The sequence below is a fragment of the Lissotriton helveticus genome, chromosome 12, assembly GCF_964261635.1.
Source record: "Lissotriton helveticus chromosome 12, aLisHel1.1, whole genome shotgun sequence".
In the NCBI taxonomy this organism is placed as follows: Eukaryota; Metazoa; Chordata; class Amphibia; order Caudata; family Salamandridae; genus Lissotriton; species Lissotriton helveticus.
In genome coordinates, this window is record NC_136073.1 from 873615375 (window position 1) to 873632094 (window position 16720).

At 44.1% G+C, this 16720-nt stretch overlaps 1 protein-coding gene across 2 annotated transcripts in view; it reads left to right on the plus strand.

Moving 5' to 3' along the window:
- EPS15L1 (epidermal growth factor receptor pathway substrate 15 like 1) overlaps window positions 1-16720 on the plus strand; it is a 284608-nt gene that overhangs the window by 86124 nt on the left and 181764 nt on the right. Inside the window, exons 11-14 of one of the 2 annotated variants that reach the window (XM_078671329.1) lie at window positions 7904-8060; window positions 9797-9859; window positions 11479-11564; window positions 13617-13689. In XM_078671329.1, coding sequence (XP_078527455.1) covers window positions 7904-8060; window positions 9797-9859; window positions 11479-11564; window positions 13617-13689 — 379 coding nt within the window. The remainder of the gene's footprint in view (window positions 1-7903; window positions 8061-9796; window positions 9860-11478; window positions 11565-13616; window positions 13690-16720) is intronic. The other variant, XM_078671330.1, reaches the window with a different exon arrangement.

Below are 16720 nucleotides of genomic sequence, written 5' to 3' on the forward strand. Positions count from 1 at the left end.
GGGTGCTGTCACCTACCAGTAAAGTGATTCCCTCGCTCCGCCTCTTTTCGCGAAGGATCTCCGCCTCCTCGGGGCTTCGGCGCAGGGCCCAGCCGCACGCAAGGCGACGTCACGGGGCAGGTCTTAGAATCTAGGCCGATGCTTCTGGGCCTAGCCGCGCTCCAGGTTATCTCCCCAGGAGCCAGTCACAGGTCCTGCGTCTCCTCGCTATCGCACAAGCGTGTGCAGACGTATTCCGCAGCTCAGCCGCAGAATTGTATGCCCCCTTCCGCGTCAGGATTTTGTAGGATCTTTTTCCAGCTTTAGTGGAGCTCGAGACTCAAGCGTCCATCTTGGTCTCAAGCAAGCTCTGCCCCCCGCATATGATTATTTTCTGCAATTTAGATTCAGACTTTGCAAACGGCCAACAATTCTTTTTTTTAACTTTAGCATTTGCCACTTTTAAGTTGGTAGTTTTTGGCTCACACTTTCCAAATATGAAACACTTTCAAAAGCTAAATATTGACTTTATTTCAGAGTGTAGTTGGTGGGACCCAAGGCTGACCATGGAAACGGCTCATGATTCTAGAACTCTTTGTTTTTCATGGTGACTCTTGTAGTTCATAGCTCATGTCTCAAGCAGTTGGTCTCTAAAAGTCTTGATCAAATTCCTATTAGATTTCAGAGCAAGGTACCTTAAAAACCTGACTTAAGGTTACGCAACCCTACAATTATAAGAAACAAACATATTCTGCATATCTTCAGTTTAACAATTTGCAGGAAGGTTATTTTCATTGGTAGAGTGCCAGACTTCACTGAAATCGCCTCTGCAGCGTTTGGTCAGCTTACAGTGTAGACTTCAGTGGCCAGCTTGAGCATGGACTGGTGAGCTGAAATACATTGCTATGAAACGTTTATTTGGAATGTTTTTGTTTGGTGTAGACGTGCCAGAAGGGAAGATGGATGCACAAGTTGGAAAGTAGGGGTTAGCTTGACTGTGAATATTTATAGTTTTGAAAGGTAAGGGTACTTTGATAAAGCAATGAAAGAGTATCTTGAACCAGTTGTCCCCCGGTGTGATCAAGTTGGAACGCTGGGCTCGGTATTCCAGTCTGCTTGTCCCACATGCAGCAATATAACTATCAGATCCCCGAAAAACATGATCATTTGCACATTCTGCAACAGGACAGTAGTGACAAAGTAGAATTTTGTGCAGCGATCTATATTGATGGAATGGGACGGCAAGATATCAGCGTTCGTATTTAACAGCAGATGTTTTTCTATTACTTGTTATTTTTTATTGACATTTTCATATACAACCATAAAGTACTGTGCTCAGGGAGCCACACAAGGTAACATGACTGTAGGAGAGTAGGGTCTGCTATCCTATGGTAACCCCATTGTTTGCTTTTTGCTTCATTGGTTTTCGACTTAATGTGTCTGTGGGCCTGCTAATCAGACCCACAGCCCTGCTGTTCTCTCTCTAAATTCATAACCATGTACTTTAGGTACATCACCAATTGGGATTGGGTCACCTTATGAGCCCCTGTACAGTGTACTATAGGTACCCAGGGCATAGGTGCATCCAAGGCCTACCAGGGCCTGCAGCATATCTTCTGCCACCCCTGGCTGGCCATCCAAACTGACACAACTGGCTGATCACTCAGCTGGGGCAAGGTCGTGTAATCACCCCTTGCTTAGATATAGTATACCTATGTCTAAACCTATATCTGGACACATATACACCTATAAGTCACTCCTATGGCAGGCCTTAACAATCCTGGGGGCAGAGTGCTTGGTTTTATGTGAAATGGTGCTCTAGCATGAGCTGAGCCTGTCTGCAGCTTTCGGAACCATTTCCTTATAGCTGTTCCAGGGTATTGCCATAACATATACTCTTAAGTGCATTCAAATCCTCACGGTTAGACGCTATCTTTGGTTTGGCTTTATCGAAACATGTCGTGTAAGGTGTCATACGCTTTGGAATACTACCCCCTCGCCAATTCTGGCGACGGGGGTAGCATTCCACCCTTCTAGAGGGAGAAGACATGTTGCTAACAGTAAACGCGGTTAAAACTAACCAGAGCCTCAGCATCACAAAATGGATGCTGCTGCCACAGACACAAGTCTGGCCTCCTGCTGCTGACCGATACTCCGGCAGGGGAGGCCTGGACAAAAGGTTTCCTGTCACAGGGAGGTGCTAACACCACCCCAGACAGGAGATAGTGGATTGAGGCAGGGAGGGCGAGTGAAACTAGACACTGCCTGGGGCACACAAGGTGTCCCATGCATAGCCCAGTTTAAACCGGTGCTGGGGCACTCCAGCCCCATCTCTGGCGCGAAACTGGACAAAGGGAAAGGGGTGTAACCACCCACTTCCTGGGTCGCACCCATAGGAGGGACCTAGCAGGTAATCCAGCCCCTTGATTTGCAATAAAGGCAGGAGCTGTGTCCATAGACTTTAGATAATCCTGACTGAAACTTTGAAACGAAACTCTGGACCCTTCGACATCCTACCCGACGTAGAAGACTGAAGAATCCCCCTTGTGGTCAAGGAGTGACCACCCTGAGCAAACAGGCACCATCAAGCGCTCCAAGGTTTGCTTTGCCGCTGCTCCCGCCAGAGATCGAGCGACAGATATCGACAAGAACCAGACTCCCAGACTTCCAACAGCCCGATCCACAGCCACAGCAATTCTGAGACCCGTGGAGGCGACGTGGGACCAGCCATCTTGAAAAGCCAGCGAAATGCTTCTTGTGCAGCTCCTGAGGCACCCTCGAAGCTGTGCCTTGGGGATTGAGAAGCCCCAGCCCCGAGCAGCTCTTGCACCGAAGATCACCCCTCCACACTCACCGAGTGCCGCGTGGGGCCCTTTTGCATTTTCCTGCTCGACGCGTCTGTCCGGACACTTGCCCGTTGGCTAGTGGCCTCTACGACGACGATCCTTTGAATTTACACCGCTGGTCTGGTTGCTCCAGACTGGCCCTTGCTCCCCTGAAAAGGAGCAGCCCATCAGACCTTGCTGGTCTGACCCAGAAGCCATCTTCGATTCCTGTGTGGGTTGCATTTGCCAAGGCCTGTTGACTCCAATCCGGAAGCCGACACCGCCGACAGCGAGAGCCTTCGTGGGACAGTCCGTATCCAGCTCCAGGTCATCGTCGATACCTCTTGGTCCACGTGGCCGCGGAGACAAGCTTCACGACAACCACCTGATTGCGCCCGACATCGCCTGGTTCCTTCCTGGTTCCATCCTGGTCACTGGCTAGTGACTCAGACTCTGTCCCCTCTGCTTTCAGGTACTCTACATCTTCGATCCACCCTTGGATCCAACTCTTCTCTCCTGGTCGCCTGCAGCATCTTCATCTCCAGGCTCCATAGAACTCCACGAAGAAACCTGACGCACTTTGACACCTATGCACCCGCTACCTTGGGTGAGGTAACGCGAGTACTCCGGTGTTCCTGTAGTGGTTTACACCACTAGTGTCCTAGTTTAAAGTGGTTAAGTTCTAATCCAGTCGGAAGACTTCCAAATCTGCAACTTTCTAACTTTTACGCACCATTGACTTCTATTGGTGCACGCGTGTGCATTAGACACTGCACCCACATCCTGTGGGCCTCCCACGTCCTAACTACTGTTAGTCCAGTGTAGCCCCAGCGATTCTCAAGGCCCTAGGCCTTACCATTTTTCGTGACGTGGTTCTTATAACACTATTTTAGTATATGGTTTTAGGGGCCACCGGGCCTATCCATAATTGTGCAACTTTTGTATGTTATATGAAGTTCTTTGTTTAACGCTTGTGCTTCTGGCCTCATAAAGAGTACAGAGGATTATTCTAGTAATAAATACATATATTTTATAATATTTAACTTGTGTGGTGTCCTTTCATTTGGTATTAAAAGGATTGCATATGGTAAAACAGCTGGCTTCACATGCCCTCTTGAGTTAAGCCTAAGACTGCTTATGTCCATGCTACCTCTAGGATAGCTTGTCTATAGGGTTGACTTACAACCAATCACCATAAGGGTTGTTTGGACTGGTACAAGGTGCTCACTAGATTAGTGAACATCATACACCAGGCCAACTTCTCACAATGACCTCGAGTTAATTTATATTCCAAATAGTTACAACAAAGTACAGCAAGCTTGTCTTAAAATGGATAACTGGAGACCTGGAAGCCCCAGCAGCAGATGAAGTTAAATGGTTAAACCAGACGGTGTGCGAGCGAGCTGCTGCACTGCCAGGTGTGGCCATGCTTCTGCCCAGACTACTTGGCCGAATTGAGTTCCTAGCATACCGTTACTTGTACCTTGTGCAGGGCACAGCTGGTGTGGCGGTTCCGCCCTGCTGAACCTCTTTTGTAGAAGTAAAAGTGACATTGAAAGCTCTTCTTTCTGCTTATCTGCTGGTCTGAATCTTTCCAGCCACCAGACTCTGTCACAGTATCCTGCAACAGAACAGTTTTAAGTGAGAACTGAAAGAATAACTATAAAAAGATGGTTTCCTATCCGCGCCTTTGCATACTTTTAGATTAGGACATTTCTTTTAAGAAGTGAGCTCACTTTGTTAATTCATTCTTTTTATAAATTTGATTTAATTCAAACAGACACTAAACCTTTCTTAAAAAAATAACTTTAATTATTGTTTAGTATTTGATGTTGCTTTGTTTTACAAGAGAAGGTAGGGTTTCAGGTTATTGATTTTTGTTTTCCACCATTGGTTTCACAAGTAAAGAATACACCTGTCTTTCACTCTGCATCAAGCGGAGCTACATTGCAGGTGTCAGGGAATAGAAGACAAAGGTGACAAGAAAGGCAGGGTTTGCATTTTTTTTCAAACATACTTTTATTAAAAAGAAGACCAGTTTTGTAGCTGGAGATACTTCCAGTCACTAGTTTTTCTCAGAAGGTCTTTCTAACAGAGAAGCAGCTCAATTGAAAAGTTGGAGGGAATCTGGCTGCATAATAATGGTCATTTTTTAAAGTTGCAAATTTAACTGGCAAATTTGTTTGGATTAACACTTCTGTCATAGACGGAGGTTGTTGTGCAACTAAAAAAGTAGTGGTAATGTGAAAAAGAACTCTGCAAGCGGATTTTGTTTTGCTTACAATGCAGACACGTCCCCTTATGTGTTTTGTCTCTCCCTGGCTTTACTGTCATCCCTGTCCTTGCAGCCCCTTGATTTGTGATCTCTCTGTATTGTTTCCTTCTCTCACTGCATGTTCACTCTTTCTCTGTGTAGTCTTATACCCAGCAATGGTCTTTATTCTCTCTAGCCTGCTTCTGTAAAGATGCTCTATGTCCTTCAGCCAGGAATCCAGCACAATGCCCATCTCCAGCTCACCTTCCATTTCTTCTCTAAAGTTGTCTTTCTAGTGCTTTATTTCCCTGGGAACACAGGAGACTGATTGATTTGACCCTAGAGAGCACCACTAGTTTTTGGGTACAAGGGAAAAGCAGCCAGACCTCTGTTCTGCACAGTTTTCTCCTTTAAACAGTTAACGGCGGTTCTTCCTCCTTTTATCTTCTCCAACCTTAATTGTGGTCCGAGAAGCCTTGTTGTTGTGGCCTTCATCCAGTGATTGACGATACCTACGTACTCACTCCGCAAACCTATAATCTGATGCACCACTTTGTTGCTCGGTGCAGTTCAATATTTGTGGGAGAAATGTATGCAGATGTATTTCAAATACCAAGAAAGTAGAAATTCTTAAAACCGTTTATCTTGTAAGACTAGTTACACTGCCTTAGCTAGCTCTCAACAACCTTTAACCAAATGAATAGTATCATGCATTACTATCTGGTGCGATAAGCCCAGCAAGCGTTTTCCAGGGAAACCTAGAGTCCACTCCGCAAGAGAGTGGCAGTGGTCACTACAACAGCTGCTACTGCTCTTATGAAAATCACCTGTGTTAATGAAACTTGGAGATGGCCTCTTTAAGATTAGTGTATACATGCTGGACACTAATGCTTAGTTTCAACAGACCTACTTGGAAATTTGTGTGTTCAAATCTCTGTTCACTCAACCTCGATAGAACCCCCAAAGCCACTTGCCTTACTTTCCTTTGTGTGTAGGGAAGCAACTTGCCAGTCTGTTCAGTGCTTATGGCTGTCAGTTTGGCCTCCACGATGGAAACGAGAAAGTTACTTACTGCTAACCCCAGTTCTCCATGGAGGATGTCATTGCTGAATTCATTAACAACCCACCTCTGTCCCTGAAAAACCAAGAGAATTGCTAGGAAGTTTGTGATTTAAGATTCTTTCTCTCTGGCTGGCCTGTCAAAATTAAGTAATTGAGCGTGCACTGCAGCCTGGAAAACGGTAACAGCCTTCTGACTTAAAGTGTCAGATATTATTGTGAAGGTGACACCTATCTGTGTGCATTTACTCCTGCTGTTCTTGTTTTAAATGGGAGAATTCAAAAGTAATTTTCAGGTAGTGTTTTTAAATGTTATTATTAATTCTTATTGAAAGTTGTTGAATACAGAATATTGCTTTTAGATGTTCTTTTTAGCATCTGGCAGCTGGCAGATTTCTGTTTCTGAGTGCTAATGCCATCCAATAAGTTAGACAGGGGGCTTGCGTATCGCAGATGGTTACATGTTTACACACTGTGTCTTTAAAATAAATTAGCATTATGACTATCAAGTGACCTAAAGCATGGTGTAAAGGCGCTACCATGAGGCCTACTCTTCGTTACAGGAATATATTCAGAACGTAAGTCAGACGTGTTGCATTTGGTAATGCTTGTTTCATATTGCTTTTGGAAAAAAAGCTTTCTCTTAAGAAAATTCTGTAGATCTCATAAGAACAGAGAGTAATGTTATATTTAAAAATTCAATGAGGATACTCATGATGGAGAGCTTGGATTAAAAGTCTTTGTTACTCTCCCACTCAGAGTTGTTCATTTGCAAAGCATTTGGTCACTTGCCCAAGTTTCATAATACAATGGAATTCATGTGACAAAAATGCCCCCCTCCCTAAGTTTAGTGGCCAGCATTGAACCAGAGAGACACTGCTAGATGTTTAGTGGCTAATAGCATTGGACTGTAGAGATTCTGTGAAATGTTGAGTGGCTGCTACCCTCGGACCGTAGAGATGCTTTGGAATGTTTAGTGGCTAATAGCCTCGGACCGTAGAGATGCTTTGCAATGTTTAGCGGCTAATAGCCTCGGGCCGTAGAGATGCTTTGGAATGTTTAATGGCTAATCGCCTCGGGCCGTAAAGATGCTTTGGAATGTTTAGTGGCTAATAGCCTCGGGCCGTAGAGATGCTTTGGAATGTTTAGTGGCTAATAGCCTCGGGCCGTAGAGATGCTTTGGAATGTTTAGTGGCTAATAGCCTCGGGCCGTAGAGATGCTTTGGAATGTTTAGTGGCTAATAGTTTCGGGCCGTAGAGATGCTTTGGAATGTTTAGTGGCTTATAGCCTCGGGCCGTTGAGATGCTTTGGAATGTTTAGTGGCTAATATCCTCGGACCGTAGAAGTGCTTTGGAATGTTTAGTGGCTAATAGCTTCCGACCTTAGACATGCTGTTTAGTGGCTAGCTTTGGACAGTGGAGAGAATATAACACATTTAGTGGACAGCCTTGAACAACATAGAGAATGGGACCTTATTAGTGACCAGCCTGGCCTGTAGGTACAGTGTTGTGGTTGGTGGACAGTCTGAGGTCATGGTTCTTTGCAGGCCCAGTTTAGTGGTAAATCTTGGGCCATAGGCAGAATGCAAATAGTGACTAGTGATCTAGCTTGAATACTTGTTTACTTGAATAATAATACTCTGTGCATGAGTAACAGACATGGAGCAGTGTGAACACATTGCTTTGTGTCTGCTTTTGCTGGATCTGTTAAATTATGCATTGTTTATTTTTAAACACATAATACAAAATGAAACAAAACTAATGACAATTGCACGATTCTTAACAGGGCACTGGCCGACACCAGGCAAACAGGCAAGCTAAGCAAAGACCAGTTTGCTCTCGCTATGCACTTTATTCAACAGAAGGTCAGCAAGGGGATTGACCCTCCCCAGGTCCTCTCCCCAGATATGGTACCCCCTGGAGAACGGAGCACCCCAGTAGCGGTGAGTATTTGTTTATGATGCACGTGCAATTAAGGTGTTTGCAATTCTTGCATGCCTCATCTTAACAGGTTCCCCTTGCCTTTGAAGGTAAATGTGGTCATGTTACGTCTCACGGAAAACAATGATGCTTAGATTCATGTAGAGTGTTCCAAGTCATCTTCGTGTGATTCCAGTGTCTGCTTCCAGGGACGCCGCAGCTCTCACAGCCTAGAGTTTTTCATTTTTGCAAATGGGAGGAAGATGCCTTCATAGTAAAACAAATGCCCATGAATTTGGCTTTGTCCAGAAAGTCCATACCTTGTTATCTTTGTAATAGTTTCTTCCCCTTGAACATCTTCTCTCTGATGAAGGCATAGTGACCATTTAGGTAGAGTTATACTCCCCCCACCGTAAGGATTTGTGAAGCTTCTCTAGCTTAATTCCCTAGATTTTATATTCTACCTAATCTGCAGACAAGTTGAGAAGTAAAAGTACAATTATTAAATATGATGCTTCTTAATATCAATGAGATACTCTGAGGCTGTTTGTAGAGTGTTGTGGAATGGACCACAGTGCCCTGCCACAATTCCTCTTTTGAGTGATTCGGCGCAGAGGCTCGGTCCCCTCCTGTCAAGAAAATGAGAGGAGTAGCCAGGGTAGAAAATAAGAATATAGCACTTTGTGCCAGACCTCAGAATTGAAGTGGCCAGCACAGTGAAAGAGATGCAGGTTTCTACTGAACTGTTAACTGGAAGAAAGATGCATGGATGTGTACCTCTGTCTTGTGTCTCATGGCAGAGCTGACTCCAAAGTGATATAAAGAATGTCCCTTACATTTCAGTTTGTCACTCCACGACTCTTATAATGTGCCAAAAATGATTCGCATACACTCAGATACATGCTCCCAACATGCTGCCTCGGTTAAACATGGGTGCACTTTATTACCTTTAATAGCACTTTGTGGAATTAGTAATTCACTTTATATTTGGGGAAATTTACTGTGTTTAATTGCACTCCTGAGTGCCTTATAAGAGACATACTGACCCTATAAACTATAGCAAAGAAATAACTTTATGTTCTGTAACAGAGTTTTGATTACTTTCATTTTCTCATCCTCTTTATCTTCTCCCCTTTGTCTCTAATTGCATCTTATCAACATTTGTTTCTTTCAATTACTCCCTTTCCCAGTTTCAAGCTTGATCCCACTTTATCACCAGTGGGTTTGGACTCTGTACTAAGTAATGGACATTTTTAGATTTGTAAAAGGATGGAACAAGACATAAACACCCAGGACAATTTTAACATTTGCAGGGTCTGGGTATCCACACTCTTTGCACACTTGTAGCTCAACTAATGTACTCCTGTTATGTGCTGCTTTCAGTGGCTTGCATGATTTATAGTTTTATGACATTGAGAGATTTAACAAAAAAAAATGCTTGTCAATGGAATTTCCAGAATCTATTGAGGGGCAGGAGTCTGTGTAAATTATGCCACAAAAAAACAAGTAATTACGTTGGGTTCAAGAAGCAATAGGTAAATTCGTTTTTTCTGTACATGTCCATGCCCAAACGTATTTCCAGAAGATACTGGACCTGTGTAAATCGGCTATCTCCTACATGCTTCCAATCTACGGATGTTGCTCCAGTCCTGTGGTTCCTTTTCAGCTCCTATAATGACTAACTACTACTTGCTGTCTCTCTTTCTCTCCCTTGTCTTTGGTCTCTTTGTCTCTCTTCCCCACACTCCTCCTTGTGTAGACTCTGTCAGGGTACCTGACCCCAGTAGGAAGTGAGATCTCCACACTAACAGAAATGCGCCGTGTGAGTAGCTGCAGATTAACTAAAGGAATGCTGCATGCTTGTGCTAGCAGCGGTTTGTCAAAACATTAACAAAACTGTTTGATTTCACTGATTTGTATTGATAGTTTTAATCCTGCCTCTGTTTGTACTACATTACTGCTGCTGCACTGTCTCAGTCTTGCAGTCAGCTTAGACAGGCCTAGGGGCAGTGAGATGGATTGCAGCCCAGCTTTGCTCACTGTTCTGACATTGTTTTTTTTTAACGTCAGATGATTGCTGAATCCTAGGACGAACAAGCATGTAAAAACATATTCCAAACCAGGTGCACTTTACTTCTCTCACACAGTTTGTCAAGTGTACTTTCACTCAACTCAGTTTACCCACTCCTCATAGAGCAAAATGTCAGCCTATCACAGATCCTTTATCTAATGGTAAAATACTGTCACATACCAAGAACATGCCAAACATGACCCACGATCACAATAGCCTAAGGCAGCCTTGCACACCACCACCCTAGCAGAAAACAAGCTACAGCATGACATCTTATCATACACACTAACAATCACAATAGTTTATAGCTCCCCTCAGCAGTTGCAGTCCTACAACATAGTAACATTGTATTCGCACTCCGTAACCACACTTGTGGGCATAACCCAACTTATCCTTTCAACAGAATTACCTTATACAACTAGAACTCACTCGAAAATCAAAGGTACATTTATCGGACATATGGATTCATCCTACGCAATCAGCCACTCTCATTTGGAACAGTATACGTTCACTCCATTTCACATATTCACAACACATGTGGTCTGCACTCTCAGAATACCACACTCAAAACAACAAAGCAAAGCACACATGTCCTCAACGCTTAATCCTCCACAAAGCTAAAACTGTCAATATGGCGCCAAAGCAACACATTGACCAATCACCATGCTGTTGCTCTGCGAATCTGCTCACTCTCCCTTGCTTCAGACATGCCCTTCCTGAATTCTGCTTGCCTCTAATCACGGGTACTTCTTACCTATTGAAATATGCAGCCTTATTAAACATCTTTACTTCTATAAGAATTTAAAACCCTGGATTTTTCAGCCTGCGTATACCAGATCTGATTGCCTGATCCTCCCTGCACCACAAAGCCCATCACTCTACGCCCTTGAACAGCAGTCATGCTGTACAAATCCTACATTCATATATATCCACCAACTTTACACAATGACAGTGCTCACTTTTGATGGGCCATTGTGGACACAAATGTTGGGAATGTGTGAGCAATTGGGAGTGGAGGGGAATGAGATCCTGGATATGCAGCCGGGCAGTCATGTATTTCTTGGTCTTAATTTTCCCTTTCCTGGATCTGTTACCTCCTACGTTAACAAGGGCCTTCTCTTCTAAACAATTGGTTGAGTAGAACTCAATTATTTAACCTATGAGAGAATTAGACTTTGCCGGAAATAAATACTATTTATGCATGCTCATATGGATTTAGATTCTTTTTTTTTTGAGAATGCAGTTTTTAAGTTCTGTGTCAAAGGAGGACAGTTATCCAGTGGTTTTCAGTGTTTTCCTTTGTGGATTTTCATAACATTATGATTTGTATCCTTTAATATAACCCACATTTGATATATTTCTTTATGCAGGACAGTTCGAGTTCTGTTGGGTCTGGAGAATTTACTGGGGTGAAAGAACTTGATGAAATTAGTCAAGAGATTGCACAGTTGCAGCGGTAAGTATTCTTGTGTTAACCTGCTTCTTTTCTGTGCTCAACATACTTTGTTAACATGAGTCCCCACTGTATCTTTATTTGAATTGAAATACTTTAGACACTGTGTCCTCCAGCTCTTCCTCCTTCCAGTCTGTTTGAAACTGCTAAAGGAAATGTTATATTTTTAAGAACTTAAAGGGTGTAGAGTGAGCTGTCATTAGCTTGAACCTTGTCCTTTGTCATTGTGCCAAAAAATCCCCTCTGCGTTCCTTTTTAGTCTAGCTTGCAGCAGGGTGACAACAACCCAAAAATAAGAACATAGGCTGCGAGAAAGTAGCATGCGTGCAGACTAAGGGATAAATCTTGTCCTGGAGTGTAGTTCATGCGTTCTACAGCAGAAATGTGTTTGTCAGTGTCCTTTTAACTTCTTTCTTGAATGAAGCAGTTGAGGGGTTCATTCTAATTTCATGGGGTAGTGTGTTCCAGATTCTCGGAGCAGTACCCAAAAAGGCTCGTTGTATGTTTTAAAAACAATTAATTTCGGCAGTAGGAAACTAGTGCCTCTAGATGCTCTAATGCTACCAGATAGCTCTAGTTTTTCTGCAAGGTATCTCGGAGTGTTGAAGTGTAGGGCTTTATGGGTCATGCAGGCAATTTTCCAATTAATTTTTTCCTCATATATGACAGTCCGTTTAGAGATTTCAAATCAGAAATGATGTGATGGTTTCTTTTCGATCCTGTAATGGGCATAACAGCAGAGCTAAGACACAACTGGGCCCGGCTCTCGCATACAGTCTTCAAATGCAGAAGCTACGTGTCCTACCTTTTAGTCTTTTTAAAACCGAGGATGACATGTTGATCTGGGTTTCAATTGCCCGTTGCACCAATGTATCTTCAGAATGGACGTGATGCATAAAATTGGATTCTTGATGTGTCACCAAATACTCATTAAAGGAAGCAAAGTATGTTTTTTGTAGTTCTTGATAATTGAAAGATTTCCCTTTTTAACAATCCAAACTGTGCCGGAAAGAAAACAACTGAAAAAGCAATCAGAACTGTGAAAGAACGAGTAAAGAGGAGGTTGCGTGCCATTTGTAATACATACTCACTACTGATATTGACAGTCAAATTTTGTGTGTTGTACTATTTGTAAAATCAATAAAATTATGTAAAAAAAAAAGAGGTGGGAGAACTGCACATAAGAAAATAAAAACAAAATGGGAGGAGCCTGAGGCAGAACAGCGCCGGAGGAGGATCTAAAGCAGCAGGTAGCTAGCAATGTAGAAAGAGCAAAACAAAGGTAAAGCAACAGATAGTCAACTTTACATTCGCCCAACATCACTTTTAATGAATAATCGTCAAGTGATCCATCACCTTTGGTTTGTTAATTAAGTAAAACATCTTATTAGAGGTCATTGATAGAACAGAGAACTGTTGTATTGAGTTCCAGCTAGCACAGTATTGTTGTTTTATGCCTCTATAAACAAATGTTTTCACTTTACTCTGAAAGCAGCAGTAATTATTTTAGCATCAAATGCATGAATTGTTGACTGAAAGAAGAATTATTTGAAACGGTGATCTTCAGTTTAAAGTCTAATTCTTCAAGACAACTGAACGATTTCACTGTCTGCTCTCAGCGTTTTTCTACATTCGGGCACTACCAGCTCATTTGTTGGGTATTAAGGCTCGGGGAGATAGAATATATAAATCCAACTCTATAAATTAAGCCAATATTCTAAACAGATATTGACTTACAGTCCACAGTCTCTAGTGTTTCAAACCTGTAAGCAGGGCTTCCTAATTCTCTTCTGAAACTGCAGTAATTTGTGTCTTCCTTTTTTCCTCTTTTATACCAACTCTTTCACTCTTTCTCTCTCTCTCTGTCTTACACACACTTCTTATCTCTCTGCCTGTCTCACTCTCTCTTTCTTTTTCTGTGTCCACTTTATATGGCCTGTTTCATTCACAAGTGACAATGTTATTATTTACCACGCTCCTTTGTTTTTGGAAATACGCTGCAGGCTGTCTTTTAAAATAATTTTGATAGAGGATTTTGTTTTGAATTCCCTTCAGGGAAAAATATGCACTTGAGCACGACATCCGAGACAAAGAAGATGCAATCCGACAGAAGACAAATGAAGTTCAGGTAAGAGGACTTGTGCTTTCTGAGGCCTGGTCAGCAGGGGTTTGGCAGAGTGGAAAATATGAAGATTGTGCAGGGTTTACTTAGGTTTGTGAGATTCAAGGTTTAGTATTTAATACCCCTAAAATACAATTTCCTGAGGTAAACAATGTAGTCTGCACCACACATTACTGTATTCCTTAATTACGTTTTCTAGGAACATGAATCTGCAGTTCTTTGATTTAGAACAAGACTTATTTTCTGCTCGGATTTATCTGGCAGAATCATAGATACTAGAACGCGACCTCAGGTGAAGCTGTTGCGCAACTAATTCTAGAGCAGAGGAACTCATTTAGAATTTGCAAGGAACTGAATCCTCTGCATTTTGAAAGTCGCAGTAGAATACACAGTGAGTTTCCTCTGCAATGCTAACCCTGTGTTACATGCAATTCAAACTCTGTATTGTTGTCTGTATTTAAAGTTTCTTCTTGAAATTGGAAGGTTTTCAGTTAAATCTGGCACTGTGGCCCAGAATCTCTGCTGGCTCCTTCTTTTATGCTTAGCTGTCTAGTAGGGTCAGTATGAATTATCTTAAATACATACACAAAAACATGTGCTTCAAGAAGTGTCTGAAAAGTGAACTGTTCAAACCTTCTTTAATTGTTAACCATGCTCCAATGACTTTTCCCAGGGGTGTTGCCTACATCTGAGTCTACAGCTGCTTTCTCAATTCCTGCTTTCACAGAGACTTTGCCTGGAGTTCCTTACAGGGTGACATGCAATGCTTGATAAATTTGCTAGCAATAGATGTAATTGTGTTTACCGTCAAGTTTGCTCCGTATAGCAATGCCAGCCAGAAGTGAGGGAGATTCAAATATTCTTAATTGATTCTTACAATACTAAGTGCTATTACCTATTGTGGTCTTTGGCCCAACATATTATATTTTTAGTGTGTGATAAGGGTTTCTCTGTAGTCAGTACATTTTAATATACTATGGATTACCAAAGGCTCAGTCCGCAAAACACAAAGTAGCCTGTGCTTATTTCATAATTGTAGGAGAGTAGGGTCTGCAATCCTATGATCACCCAGATTTTTGCTTTTTGCTGCACTGGTTTACGACTTTCCCTGGCTGTGGGCCTGCTAATCAGACCCACAGCCTAGCTGTTCTCTCTATCCAAATTGTACTCAGGTACTGAATTGGCACTGGGCCCTCTCCAAGTCCCTGTACCCAGGGCTGAGGTGTACCCAGAAGTCTCCCAGGGGCTGAAGCATGTATTATGCCACCCCTGGGCTGACTAACTAAACTGATACAACTGGCTGCACGACAGCTGGGGCAAGATGGTGTACTCACCCTTTGCTTTAGATATAGTATACCTATATCTAAACCTAAAATGGACACACAGATCTCCTATCAGTCACTCCTATGGCAGGCCTTAACAATCCTGAAGGCAGAGTGCTTGGAATCGTGTGAGATGGTGCTCTGGCACGAGCTGAGCCTGTCTGCGGCTTTCGGGATCCATCCCTTAGCCGTTTCCATGATATCGCATACCATATACTCTTAAGTGCACTATAATCCTCGCGGTTATATGCCAACTCTGGTATCGCTTTATCAAAACATGTCGAGTAAGGTGTCATACGAATTGGAATACTAACCCCTCGCCAATTCTGGCGACGGGGTTAGCATTCCACCCTTCTAGAGGCACACGACATGCATGTAACCTATAACCCGGTTAAAAGTCAGACAGAGCCTTAGCATCCACAAAATGGATGCTGCCACCGAGACACAAGTCTGCCCTCCTGCTGCTGGGAGTCCTCCCAGAGCAGGAGATAAGGACAAAGGGTTTCCTGCCAGGGGCGGTGCCAGCACCGTCCCAGACAGGGTTTTGTGTATTGTAGGTAGGCAGGGCTTCAGAGGAAGGTGACTGCACGTGGCACCCCGGTGCTCACTGTGCATAGGCTGGCTTAAACCAGTTCCAGGGACACTCCAGACCCTGTGCTGGAGAAAAGCCCGCCAAGGAAGTGGGTGTAACCACCCCCCTCCTGGTCCCACCCCTAGGGCAGGACTTAGTCGCGTGCCAGCCCCCTTTTCCAAGATAAAGGTAGAGACTGGCCCCCTTCCAAATCAGATCATCTTTGGAATCAAGATACCACTTTCCACGAAAGGACTTCACGATTTCTTCCTCAAGATTCTCCCTTGTGGCTAAGGAGTAGTCACCCTGCATCCGCAGGCACCATCTAAGAACACTGCGGTCTGCTGCACGTCCTTCCTCCGGAATCCGACTGCCCAGCTCGACGAGACCCGGCTTCCCTGGCACCTCTGACCTCTACCCACCTCTACAGCACAGCTGAGAACCGTGGGTGCGACGAGACCTCGAGGGACCGGCCATCGCCAAGACTGCACGACTTCTGCACAGCAAGCCCACCGAGTAATTTCCTGGTGAGTGCTTTGGGGTCCGAGAAGCCCCCACCCTGAGCAGCTCCAGCACCGAAGAGCAGCCCCCCAGCATCTCCACGATCGGCGTGGGGCCCTTCTGCTTTTTGCTGCTCACCGCGTTGTTTGGCTACTAGCCCGCTGGCTTGTGGCCTTCCGAACGACGCCCGACGACAACACTGCTGCTGGTCTGGTTGCTCCAGACTGGCCCTTGCTTCCCTCCATCGGAGAAGCACCCTGGACCCTCCTGGTCCGGCTAAGACGCCATTTTAGGTCCACCGCGTGGGCCTTGCATTTGCCAAGACTTGTTGCCCAATCCTGGGTCCAGCGACGTCGACAGCAAGAACCTTCGTGGGACAGCTCGCACCTCCATCCTGGTCGCCGACAACGCCTCCTGGTCCGAGAGACTGCAGAGCCCAGCAGCGCCCACTCACCTGACTGCGGTGACTTCGCCCGGTGCCATCCTGGTGCCCACTTAATCACTGGCTAGTGATTCAAGAACTTGGTCCCCTCTGCTTTCAGGTTTCCTTCTTCCTTGATCCAGGCTTGGATCCATCGAACTTTCCTTCACTGGTCGCCTGCCAGCAACTTCCTTCTTCCAGGCTCCTGGTCCGGCAACGAGA